We start from the raw sequence: 13,544 nt of genomic DNA, 5'->3' as shown, positions 1-13,544 counted from the left end.
TACCATGACTATGCTGGGTGCAGGGACTCTACAAATGAAAATGATGTGCTTCCTCCCTTGGGGTGACACACGTCCGTAAACAGCTATCACATGAAGAAGAGGCGATTGCATGTCGTGTGAAAGAAATGGATGCAAGAGGAATTCAAGAGAAAAACGTAATTAATTCCACATAAGGGAATCGTGGATTTTGCACCAACATCCAGGGAAAATAATACTTGGCTTTTCTTCTAAACGATCGGAATAACTGGGCATGTGGTTATTCAACGTCAAAGAGAGGAGGCGTGGGGTAAGATGTTATAAAATTAGGGAGGCGGGTCTTGGGAAATAAGGCAAATTATCATGTGACAGCACCCCTCCCCTCCTTTAGATACCCACTCAAGAATTTAATTCCTTCAAGTTTCATCAAGGCAGAAGTATATACTGTAGAATTGTGTACTTGGATGGCTAGGGGAGGGAAAGGGAAGGTGGAGGATGGGAGGGCTATCCTCTGTCCTCTCATGTTTCACAGATGTTGATTTCAAGTTTCCACCTGGTAACAGCCTAGGGGCCAGGGCATAAAGATACAAGTCAAAACATAGAGACACACAGGGAGAGAATTAAACAGCATCCAGCAAGGGAATTACAAAAACACAAAATGCTTTCCAGTAGCTAAATAAATATTTTTCCTTGTGTTTACACTTTCTTTTTTCTATTTACTGAAATTTGAAAGGAGCCATAGACTCTGTTGCCTTTTCAAAGTTCTGGATTATATAAAAGAATAGACCATGAAAATCAAAATTTTCATATGCAGGCTAAATTAAAATGTGACCAATTTCTAGTATCTATGTGTTTTATTTAGAAAAATAAGAAGAAACCCAATGGCTGGTAAACAACAAGAAAGATTATAAACAATGAGTAATGAAATAATAATAATAATAATAATAATAATAATAGCAACAGTGACATTCTTTTCATATAAAACCATGACTTTCTTCCAGGACACTTCAGAAATACGTTCAAAATACTAGAAAAACTCCACAGCAGAGTACTTGAATTTGCACAAACAGCTCAGGGCAAGTAAGAATCTGAAAGAGTATTTTCATATAAATCTACTCATGTATTTCTGCAGACCACATTCAAAATAACCGCAAGATTAATTTCGTTCCATTTGCCAGATTTGCACATCATGAAAGCAAGAAAAACTGTCATTTCGGAAGTTACTTATAACCAAGCCTAGAAAGGGTGGATAGTGGAGTGAGGCTGGGGGTGGGGAAGCAAACCCTTTAGTTACAATGTTTTAGGGAAATGAATCGACACAATAAAACAAATTTCAAATCAAGTTGCCCCTCTATACCACATAAGCCCTTTAGAATCTTAAGTAGATGCAAAAGGAATAAAGCAAATAGGGAGAAAAAAGGCCGATAAACTTTCTGGCTGCAATACAAGAGACATATCATTACCATATGATCTAATGTGGGTGTCAGCCGGATTGTGTTCATTGAGGGAAACCTTATTTTTTAACTGTGCTATGGAGTAGAAGCAGGAGGTTTTCAACCTAGTGACAGTCACAGAGCAGCACCTACCCCCTCCTCCTTTCCACACCTGCAAACTCTTTTTGCTTGGGCTGAATATTTAGTGTAATTACATCTCAGCTTTGAGGGCTCCTGTGGCAAATCCCCGGATTAAAAGGTATGGTTTTCAATAATTGTCCTGAACTCTGCTACAGACTAATAAAACTTCGATCAAGCTGAGGGCAAAAGGAATTATTTGGTGAGAGAAAGAAAAGAAAAAAAAAATCGTTCTAAACTTTTGATACTCTTTATGCAGTATTTTAAGCAAGTATTACTTGAAGACAGAAGTTAAATATTTGGTAAAATGGTTGAATGCATTGTTTTAGTTCTTTCTGTTCTTGCAAAGATGTTTATTAAAAAAACTATAACCTAACACCATGACTATCTATATTGATATATTTTGTATTTGTACTAATGAAATGTTTTACCTCTTTAGAAAGCATTTATATTCTAGATCAGCATACTATTTGTAGCTGGGCTATATATATATGTATATTTAAGGATTTAGTTCCCTCCTGAATTCTTGCATATTTTCAGAACTTTTAAAACCTCAGAGATGTGAACTCTGGTGATTAGCTGCAGAAGTCAAATGAATGTATATTTCTACAACCTAGAAAAGAATAGAAATTATCACCAGAGAGGTAAAAATAAACATTGAAAATACTTAATGCTGCTTATTAAAGATAATCTCACAGTTAGCGTCATAATTCCTTACAGAGAAAGAAAAAACCCAGTCAGTATTTTCAATGCAAATGAAATTTTACGGTAAGATACATCACTTGAAAACGAGAGTGTAGGTTATTTTTCTTGCTAATTTCAAAACAGGGTAACACAATGACCACTGGTTAAATGGGCTCCCAGTGACATAAATTCCTGTGGCTTTTTCTTTTCCTATTGCTATTTTGACCGGAAAAAGAACCAAATGCTTCCTATAGCAGTCCTTATTTATGGATAAATGCCATTTTTGTTGTCTATTTTTGAATTATTTCCATTACTATTGAGGTTTTTCATTCACCTAGTGCTGGGGGATTTTTATTTTGCTCTGCAGTTATAGTTTTATTTATCTCTTGAGGGTTAAATTTTGATCTTGAAAGTTATACCAAAGGCATGAATGACATCCTACAAATGTTGAACTGAATGATATAGTTAGTTTAATGGGCTGAAGTAGTTTAAAGAGCCAGAAATTATTATTTTTGATAAAACACTTATAAACTGTGGCAACTAGCTTTAGTGGAATAGTGACATTATACCTAGGAAGGAGTCATACTTTTTGAGAATGCTTAAAACAATTTCCATGAAATTTAGACAGTTTATTGTCTCAGTAATAATCTCCTTGGTTTCTGCAAGGGCATCTGCTCTTTTTTGTTTATTTTTCTTATATACTAAGGAAGGAAGGACAGGATAAGAAATTATTAATATCAACAGCCCCCACTAATTGTTTTAAGATGCTGGGTCTTCAAGTATTATGACACTAATTTAAAAGAAATCATCTCTTGGGGGAATTTGTATAAAGTTTCTGGACATATTATTCTTCTCCAGGACATTCAGGGTTAAAATGCACACACACACACACACACACACACACACACACACACACCTATCAAAGTGATATAAAATAAGTAATGGAAGCTATAAACTTCCTGCTTGTGTTCAGCTTTAAACCAAGAAAAATATTGTGCAGAGAATTTGCACCATTTTAACAAGAGTAAACACATATAAATGATAATATTCCTCTGAGCTAGTGTTCAACATTTCCTTTTCTGGGGTTAGTGAAACAACTAGGCATTTTCTGTTCTGGAGAAAAGATCAAAAAGCAACATCTGCGTTAATTCTCATTGCTATTTATTAAATCTGCAATTACTTTGCTTCATTTTTCTTCTAAAATTGTAAGATATTAAGTATGCAAGCCTAGCAAACTGTGGTAAACCGTAAACATTGCATTTTAATGTGAAACAGACAGAAACCACTCCCTTAGATCCAGTCCAAGGGAACACTGCCAAAACAATAGGGTCTCCATTAAAAGGCTCTGCAGTAACTGAGTGGGAACACACTCCCAGAGAAAACCTGATACTGAATTTAAAGGGGCAGTGTGAATAATAATCTTTGTGGTATTTTTTAAATGAGAAGCCACATGCCCGTACTGTGTATACGCTGCCTTACACAGACCTCAGTAATAAATATAAACTTAAGAACACAAGTGTAAGAAATCCAAAAACATTTTTTTCCCTCTCTAGTGCCTTTAGCCAAGAAGTTCCAGAAGTTACATAGATAGATACATTAAGGTTAGGGGATCCAAAGTGGTTTGTTTTTTTTGTCTTTGTTTGTTTTTTGGTTTTGTTGTTGTTGCATATGTTACAATTGACTGATGACTAAAAATCATTTTTTTTACATCTGGTTATGAATGGGCAGCTTCAATATGATTCTTATACGTGTACATTTCAAAGTAGATGTGGGGAACTTAAAGATAACATCTGCTATGTGTTTTGGGAAACCTTAGTTTCCATAGGGTTTTTTTTTTTTTTAAGATTTTATTTGTTTATTTGACACAGAGAGAGAGATAGCGAGAACAGGAACACAAGCAGGGGGAGTGGGAGAGGGAGCCCGATGTGGGGCTCGATCCCAGAACCCTGGGATCATGACCTGAGCCAAAGGCAGACGCTTAACGACTGAGCCACCCAAACACCCCTCCATAGGGTTTTAAAACATATCAAGTCAAAAATAGACTGCTTGTTCTCTACATGATCAACTACTTTTTGTTATTCAGATCTATGTAGTTCCCTTCAGCCAGCTGAACCCCAACTCAATGACAGATGTATGTATCTAAAGTGCTTATTGAATGAATGGATAAATACTGTATGGATTTGTCAAAACTGTACTTTTGTTTGTTTACAAAATTGCCCTCTGGGTAAAACCAGATAACGTGTAAGTCCTATAGAAATCAGTAGGATTTTCCATATATGTTTACTGCTTTAATAAAAAATGATCAGTTTGAGAAACTGGCCCATAGATTTATTCTAAAAAATAAATCGTGCTTCCACCAAATTGAGGTTTTCCATTTGTTACCTTTCTCAGGAGAGAAATTTGATATTGAAAAAAAAGATAAGTTTGGGTTTTAAAAAAATAAGACCGACTGGTTGCCTGGAACAAACCGAATAACTTGTATTATTAATAAATTGATGGTCAATTGAGTCATTTATGTGCAAAATGTTGTGCAAGGCCTGGTTACAGAACAAAGAATAATAAGACACGCCCTGAAGGAGTACATCTTCTAGTTGGGGGGACAGACCAAGCACGCAAAACAAATTACAGTATAATGTGATAAGTTCTTTAAAAGAGGTAAGAGCAACGTGCTGTGGGGCACAGAAGAGGGAGGAAGCAGCATCCTGCCTGGATGAGCCAGGGAATCCACAAGGGAAGTCCATTATCATTTTCAGTCTTCACTGCCATCTTACAAGGTAGGTATCTTAAATGGCACTTAGCTTTGAGTGTCAGGGTTGAGGTGGGGACTGGAGGAGAGAGGAAATTGAGAGAAAGCGGGCTTGAAACATCGGTTGGTACCAAATTATGAATGGTCTCACAGGCCACAAAGGAGATGTGGACCTTATTGGCAAGCCTTGAGAAGTCAACAAGGAGTTTTCTGTAGAATAGGGATACAATGAAATCTAATTCTCAGAACATGACTTGAGCAGCAGAGTGGGGGATGACCTGGAGTAAAGGAAATATTCAAGGCCGAGACCAGTTGGAAGCTCTTGTGATAGTTCAGGGAGTGATGAGGAAGGTCTGGACCGAGATAAACACAGTGGGATGGGGAGATGAGATTGGCTTCCAGAGAGATTTCTGACGCAGGAACTGAAGATCTCTCATGTGCATTGACAAAATTTTATTTGACTGTGGCCTGGCTTGTGTTGAATGAGCCCTGAGAATTCCAATATGGTCTATCATCATAACAATTTTGCAAATGATGTGAATATATAATATGCCGTCTCAATTTGGACCCCAAATTCAAGCAAGAAGATTTAAATTACATTCAAATTTCTTTTCCTAAGTAAATAGCTGTGCAAGGTAGTCTGTTACACACCTTTCAAATACATTTCAGTGTTCTGCTTCCTCACAAGAAATGAAAGATGGTTGTTTGTTTGTTTGTTTTTATACTTTACACTCACTCTACTGTGGGGTGTTATATAAGACGTAAGGCAGTAACCAGGTGGTGCGACTCTTCTAAACTTTTCATTTGTTTCCTAGGTTCCTTGGCTGTGAAAATACATGAGATAAATCATGAAGGCAACCGTCATCTTCCTCCTGCTTGCACAAGTTTCCTGGGCTGGGCCGTTCCAACAGAGAGGCTTATTTGACTTTATGCTGGAAGATGAGGCTTCTGGGATAGGCCCGGAAGAGCATGCTCCTGTGGATTCTGACCTGGAGCCGCTGGGACCTATGTGTCCCTTCCGCTGTCAGTGTCACCTGCGAGTTGTCCAGTGTTCCGATCTGGGTGAGTAGGTGCAGGCTGTCTTACCCACCTTGCTTCACTCACGGGAATGGCTTCCCCCAGAGGTTAGCGTTTTCCTTTTTAATCTCTGCAGTTCCAAATGTGAGAGACAGTGCCACCTATGGAGAAGTAAAGGAAGCTGAATAGCATAGAAGGAAGGAGCTTTTAAGTTAGGAGACCTCTTTCTTTCTTTTTTAAATTGGGGCTCCATCACCTTTGCAATCTTGGACGAGTCACTTTTAAAAAAATCTTTCTGAACTTCATGGTCCCCCTTCTGTAAATTAAAATTTTGAACAAAATTATGTCTTCTGTTCCACGATTCCGAAGGGATGGTTTATTTTAATTCCGTGATTTGCTTTCAAGAAATGTTAGATGTTAAAACCTGGGTGATGTCTCTACTCTTGGCTTAGCCCAGATAACAGAGTTTGAACATTACTAAATTGTAAAGTATGCAGAGTTATGAGAAGAAAAACAAGTAAAGTTTTAGAACAAAAAATTATCTTTCAAGAACCAAAATACTCCCTTAATCTCTGGGTCTTAGTTTTGCCTTTGCCTTTGGCATTTTGTAATCTAGCTGTTTATATTCTTCAGAAAGTTTCAAAAGCAATCTTTACAACAAGATATGGTGTAAATATTCGATATAATCACGGGACGTATATCTTTGGCCTAACACGGTATACAGCTTGATTTATCATGTTTCAAGAAAACTTTGGCCTGGGAATTCCAAGAGCAATACACTCAAAAGATAAATCTCCAGAAAGTCTGAGGCCCCAGAAGATGGGCCAAAGGGGAATGAATGTAGTTGACATGACAGTTGATTTGCATCTCTCTCTCTCTCTCTTCCTCTCTTTTTGGCTCACTTTCTTATAAGGAAAAAAAAAAGAAAAAAATCCTCATAGAATGACTCTGCCATGGTGTATTTCCTAATGGAAGAAACTCCATGGTGTAGTAGGGTACTTCTTTTGGGAGCCCTGTATCTATTCAGAAGAAGCTTTCTAGCAACATTTTGCAGGAAAATGTGTCACTATCTCTACAGTTGGACTAAACTACATGCTGGAACCCAGGAAAACATAAAACATGTTGGATAGTAACAACTCAAAATCAAACATTCAGGATAGCTTTTAAAGTGCTGACATATTGCATAGCCATTTAACACCCAGAAAAAAAGTGCGTAGAAAGGCTTTAAAAAGGCTACAGGATAATTCCACTGGATTCATTCATTCATTCATTCATTCATTCAACAAATATATAGAGATACCACAATAGGTCAGATCTGTTGTAGGCCCTGGCAAGGAAGGAATGAGGAAGACAAATATGGTCCTTGTTCTTGTGGGTCTGATATTATATCGGTGGTGATTATTATTATTATTTTTTTTGAATTGTATATTTGCTACAAGGGGGATTAGATCACTCTCAAATTCTACAGAAACTGTTACAAGCATCTAGAGATTACCTGCACTGCTGGTATAAGCAGGACAGTCATGCAGTTGAAAATATCTGCACATTGGAATCACCATATGATAGATATACCAGGGGTAAACTTTTAAAAAATTTATTAAAATGGCTGAGTTCCTAAGAAATGTGAAGCCAGTTACATCTCACTTTGCCTCTGGAAACAAGGTTAAAAGGGTTCATGATTAATACCCACCACATATGTTGCCAACAATGAAAAGTTGGTATTTTTAAGGAGGAAGGACTTGTCCAGTAGCTTCACAGGCTTTATTTTCCATAAATGTAGTTTGCTCACATGATAAAAAGTTTATAAAACTTGAGTCTGATGAAAGCATTTGAGACAGTTTTCCAGCTGTCTTTTTAAAAAAGACCTAAATCTATTGCTCAAAACTAAACAGAAAAATCCAGTCTCTGGAAATGTCAAGTTCATTGACTTGGGTTTCTCATGATGCGGTTTCGTTGATGTCCTCGTTATTATTTTGTTTCAGTGTATTTTGTGTTGCTTTTGGATGAGGAAGATTTCTATATGTTACCTTTTACCTAAGAGCCCAGAGTATACATCATTCCTTTAAAAGACTGACTGACCTTATATACCAAGGAAGTAGCGAAGATTATAATATTGATTTGTTTGGGGGAACCCTACCGAATGAAGAGAACTGAGTTCCCATGACCAATGGTCTCATCTGAGTTACTTTTAGTTTTTATTGAATTCATATTTAAATATATTGTGAAAGGTTTTGGTCAGGTATTTCTAAAACAGAAAATACGTTTCAAAAAGGAAGAACAATCTGTTTGCCTTTAAAGAAAACACTCTATTCACACTCTCCACTACCATCTAACTTCTCACTTCATGCTCTTGGCCCTGTTTGGAGCCTTGACATCTTCATCTGCAGAAAAATCACAGCTGGCCTTAGAGATCCTCATATTTGTGTGTGGTGCCTGGCTCATAGTGGACTCTCAATGTATATTTTCTATGTGATGATTATATGGAGTAAAAGGTGAAAGATATATAGAAAAAAACAAGGAAGGAGAAATAGGCAACCTTATTTATCATAAAGGCAATGCAGTTTATTTTATTTTTTTAAGTTATTTAGTGATCTGAATATGAAGCTTGAATTATTATAATAGAGAAAAAAATGTAATGCACTTTGGGATGAGAAATGTGGATGCTTATTGTTATCAAAGGGTAATATTTTCTTAAGGATTATTCTTGCCAGAGCTTTTAATGAGCAGAGGGGAGCTAGTGTTGAAGGACAGTAGTCCTTTGTCATTTTATATCTAAACAATATTTAATAGAAGCAAACACTTCTTACTAAAATGTTTGACTATTTTTGCCACTAAGAAGTATTTTTGATGAAGTTAAACAACATCGATTTTTTAAACAGTTCTTTTAAACAGTTCTACATCAAAGCTAAGATGTAAAAACTGAAATTGGAATTCAATAATTAGTTCATAGGAAAATTTGAGGTGTTCAAGAAGATACATGGATGTTTTAGTTCCTCATTCCAATTCATCAAAATAGCATTATGTATGTTTTTCTCTAGCAGGGGGGATTGAGAAAGTAAACATTTTTTCACCTGTCCAAGAAAGTAATGAATACTCCACAGGTATTGGCCAAGTTGTTTGGCTGAATTTGTTGTAATTTAGCTTGTGATTTGAACCAGAATTGAATGAGACTCCATCTTCTTTTTTTTTAATTTATCCTTTTAAGACATAAAGCAATTTACTCTTAAATGTAGCATTTATAAAAAAAAAAAAATGTAAGATGAACAAGTTCAAAAATCTATGGGTTACCTTAAAATAATAAACCTACAATGTAACTCATTCTTGTCAAATCTTTTTAAAATGTCCTAATATTGATCCTGTGAGTGGATGCTGTTTTATGTACTTATTATCTTGAAGGAAAACAATTCCCTTACTTATATGTATACTCTTTGGCTCAAGTGTTACCAGGTAGCCATTCATCTTTGGCTCAAGCGTTACCAGGTAGCATTATTTGGTACTGACTTCCATTTTGTTGCTAAAAGGCAGATCAACCCTGAGGTGAAATATGTATAAGCACTGTTTTTTGACTATTCTTCCAAATTAAAGTAATAGTTATTGATACATTTCTTTTTTTTTAATTGTTTAAAGATTTATTTGAGAGAGAGAGAGAGGGAGTAGGGGGAAGGGCAAAGGGAGAGGGAGAGAGAGAATCCTCAAGCAGCCTCCATGCTGGGTGTGGAGCCCAATGCAGGGCTCAGTCTCAAAACCTTGAGATCATGATGAGCTAAAATCAAGACTCAGATGCTTAACCCACTGAACCACCCAGGAGCCCCTTGATGCATTTCCTATAAGCAAATTTCAAAAGAATTTACAAAGCTTTTAAAATGATTTAATAGCTGCAAGAACTTGGGTTTTGCAGTTCAACACCTCTGAATGCAAGTCCTGCTTTACCATTTACTACCCGTAAATGCCGAAACATTGAAACTTTCATTGGAGAAACGGGAATGTATCACATTTCATTAGGTAAGAATAGAAAATATTGATAAAAGTGTCTACCATACTGTTCTGTTTAGTTTACCATTTCAGACAAAGTTGGCTAGTAACATGAGGCTATTCCTCATAATGTTCTTTTATTTTTCTTCAACACTGAGAATCTCTGAGAAGTACATGGCCTGTCGAGCTCCATACAAAATAGCACCTTCTCTCCCCTCCCTCCTAAAGAGGACCACATCACCTCCAACTATAAATAGACACGAATTAGAAAATGGTACAATTATCAAGCAATTCAGTCTTCTCCAAACACCATTCCTTTGAACAAAATTGGTTTGGTGAAGTGGAGAACAGTGAAACATTTGGCTATTTTATAATCATAAATGATTCACAACCCACATATTTGGCTCTCTAGAGATGATGTAGGAAGATGTAACATTTTATTTTGCCATGTAAAAGCAGTACAAATAACTACTGGTTCCTAAAATGTACTTCATATGGCAAAGGATATTTTAGTTTTAAAAATGTCTTAGCAAAAAAAAAAAAGAAAGAAAGAAAGAAAAAGAAAAACCCACAACCCTTTACACTGCATAGAGTTAGTTTTCTTCTTTTTAATCATTTTGCTTCAACTGGTGAAAATTTTGTCAGTAGCCACCACTTGGGACATACATGAGATAGCTTATTTCTTGTCTGGGGAAACTGGTTTTCCAGAAGCAAATTTTATATGTGAGGTAAATGAACCATTAGACTTCCTCTGTGAAGTCAACTCAGAAGAATAAATGAGGGCTATTTTGTAGAGGGGCAGAGACAATGTGGGAAGCTCAGTTGCTTTTATAGTTTATGTCTGGCTCTGCAGCAGCAGGGATGTGGGGTGACCCTCATTAGGAGTTTCAGATGCATCAAAAGGGTGTGCCTAAGACATGGTATGGGAAGGAGGCTGTGCACAGAGCATGCCCAGTGGGTTGCCTAAATTCGTATTGGATAAGGTGGAGTATGGCAGATCTTTAGATGCAGCAGGAGGGATTCTCATGTGACCCAGATGGCCAAAGTTCCTGACACCAGGGGTTAAAGATGGGGAGGAGGAAGAGAGGAGTCAGAGAAAGCCAAAGGAAGCATCTGTCTTCTTGACCTGACTGAGAACTGCCATATCCCTGGTTTCCTTCTCAGTCCCGGGAGGGAGAGAGAGGCAGCTGTGTGGGATCAAGGCATTTGGTCAGACTGCAGCTGTGAGGCGTCCTCCTCTGCGAGATCATCCTGGCTCCAGAGGACAGGATGGGAATAGGTTTCGAGAATATCAAGTCCCTGGGCAAAAGAAATGCAGGAGACCCTGTAATCTGAACTTTTGTCCTTCAAAGAATAGCAAGAAGATTATATATTTCCTTGAAAATAAGGATAAAGAAGAATCAACCCAGTTTTCAATCCAGTCTTAATAAAAGGAGAAAGCCCTGTAGCAACTACACTACGACACTCAGGGGTCAGTTAGCCCTTGACTTAGTTTGAAGATTGCTTTGAGGCAATTTCTGCAGCTTGTCTGCTTCTGTGCTTTCACTGTAATCTACATTTGCCTTGATTATTCTATATTAATCAAATATATATTATATAATAGTTATTAAGTATATTTTATTTACCTATTTAAACATTTACTTCCTCTACCAGAAGGGAAGCATAGTGATAAGTTATTTTTGTATACCTTCTACTCAATAAAATGCCTTATACTTGGTAGATACTCCAACATCAATAAATGCCTGATGAATAAGTGAACATATGCATGACCTGGTGCTTGGATGAGTGCATAATTCTACAATATTCCTGATTCTATCAAGCTGGAAAAAGGAAGGAACATGGCTGACTGGGAATTAGGAGTCATGGAGCTGTGGTACACAGCGTTTTTGCTTTTGTTTGTTTGTTTGTTTGTTTGTTTTGTTTTGAGGGTGACTAGACATAGAACCAGGAAGGTTAAACCTTCCTTGAGTTTATTTGAAAAGAGAATCGAATTAAAGGGGGAATCTCCTATGTCTGAAAGCTGATCCAACTGCCACCACAATCAAATTGCCATTTTTAAGAGGGAAATAGGGAAACATGCCTGCCTTGAACAGAAAGATTTTTGATGGAGCTGGGACTCCAACATGTCATGTCACGTGCCAAAAACTGAAGTGTATCACCATTGTCCTAATTATTAAATTGAAGACAGAATTATAAAAAATACTGTTGGAAACCAACAAGAATAAATCTTGGAGTTTGGACCCTTGCCACAGAGCAGGGGGGAAAGAAAGCATGATGTCTTAGGACATCCTGGCCTTTGTCCAACATGATGTTTACCAGATTGCTGACATTTGCTAGCAGAACCATGCTATTCATCACGGGGACAACTTGAAAAAAAAGTACAATTCTCATTAGCCTTTATTTCAGAAATGATTTCCTGGTAACAAGTAGAATTTTATTTACTTTAATAAATAACCCTATTTTAAAGAAGATAAAGTTCCATTTACAGAATTTTGGAGAACAAATAAATAATTCAGACTAGCCTTGGAAATAATTGCATTTTAATGGAAAAATTAGAATTATATTAAAGGATGATCATTGAAAAATAATTAAATTTAGAAAACCCCTCTGTTCCTGTTACTGTTGCTGAATAAATATTATCTCAAAACTCGGCGATCTAAAAAGATAATTTTATTTTGCTCATTATTTAAGTACAGGAGATTTGAGCAGATCTCAGAAAGGCTGTTCTCGCTCGGGGTCTCTCAGGCGTCTCAGTCAGGTGTTGGCCGGGGCCATGGCCATGGGGAGTCTAGCTTAGGCTCCACACCCAAGACAGCTCACTCTCATAACTGCACTCGGTGCTGCTATCGCCTGTGAGCTCAGCTGTTCTCTCATCTGGAGTGTTCCATGTGGCCGCTGTAGCAGGGTGGTCTCAGCTTAGACAGGCTTTTTTACATAGCCCATAGCCCCTGGCTGCCCCCAGAGCAAGTGTCCCAGAAGACCTGCGTAGCAGCTATACAACCTTTTTGACCTGGCCTCCAAAGTCATGCTGTGTGTTTCTTCTGGCCCATTCCATTAAGTCATCAAGACACTATAAGTCCATCCCAGATTCCACAGGAGGGGAATTTGATTCACTTCATCTTTTGATGGGGTTGGGACCAGTTTGTATTTAATAAAAGCATATAGGATGGGCGATACAATTAATGCCATCTTTGGAAGATGCAATTATCTACATACTCACTTAGATTTATGTACATTTCTAATGAGAAACACAGGCATACATTATGTATTATATATAGAAGGTCCACAGATATTACACATCCCCGTGAAGGTCATCATCTAACAGTTGCAAACTACTTAAGAGGTCAAATCAGTTATATGCACATTAATTTCCAAGTTTATTTCATAGTTACTTAAACTTTCTACTTAAGATCGTTACGAAAGGCATTGACTCATATCCTCATGGCTTTCTTTCTATTGTAGAATATCTTTTTTGAAGCGAATTTTACCTGGCTAATATTTCATTTAAAACACTCAACATCTTACTTTCCATATAGTTTGGGAATGACTATAAAATTCATCAGTTTCAATAAGAATGA

General features: G+C 37.0%; 1 protein-coding gene across 2 annotated transcripts in view; it reads left to right on the top strand.

Moving 5' to 3' along the window:
* The first annotated feature begins 1,488 nt into the window (after positions 1-1,488).
* The window catches only part of DCN (decorin), a 41,407-nt gene continuing 29,351 nt past the window's right edge, over positions 1,489-13,544 (top strand). Inside the window, exons 1-2 of one of the 2 annotated variants that reach the window (XM_036114485.2) lie at positions 1,489-1,668; positions 5,793-6,039. In XM_036114485.2, coding sequence (XP_035970378.1) covers positions 5,826-6,039 — 214 coding nt within the window. In that variant the 5' untranslated portion in view covers positions 1,489-1,668; positions 5,793-5,825. Of the gene's footprint in view, positions 1,669-4,847; positions 5,006-5,792; positions 6,040-13,544 lie in introns of those variants that run through there. The other variant, XM_036114486.2, reaches the window with a different exon arrangement.

Source organism: Halichoerus grypus, chromosome 6 (assembly GCF_964656455.1).
Source record: "Halichoerus grypus chromosome 6, mHalGry1.hap1.1, whole genome shotgun sequence".
NCBI classification, from domain to species: Eukaryota; Metazoa; Chordata; class Mammalia; order Carnivora; family Phocidae; genus Halichoerus; species Halichoerus grypus.
The sequence above is the reverse complement of the archived record's forward strand: the minus strand, read 5'-3'. Positions and strand labels throughout refer to the sequence as shown.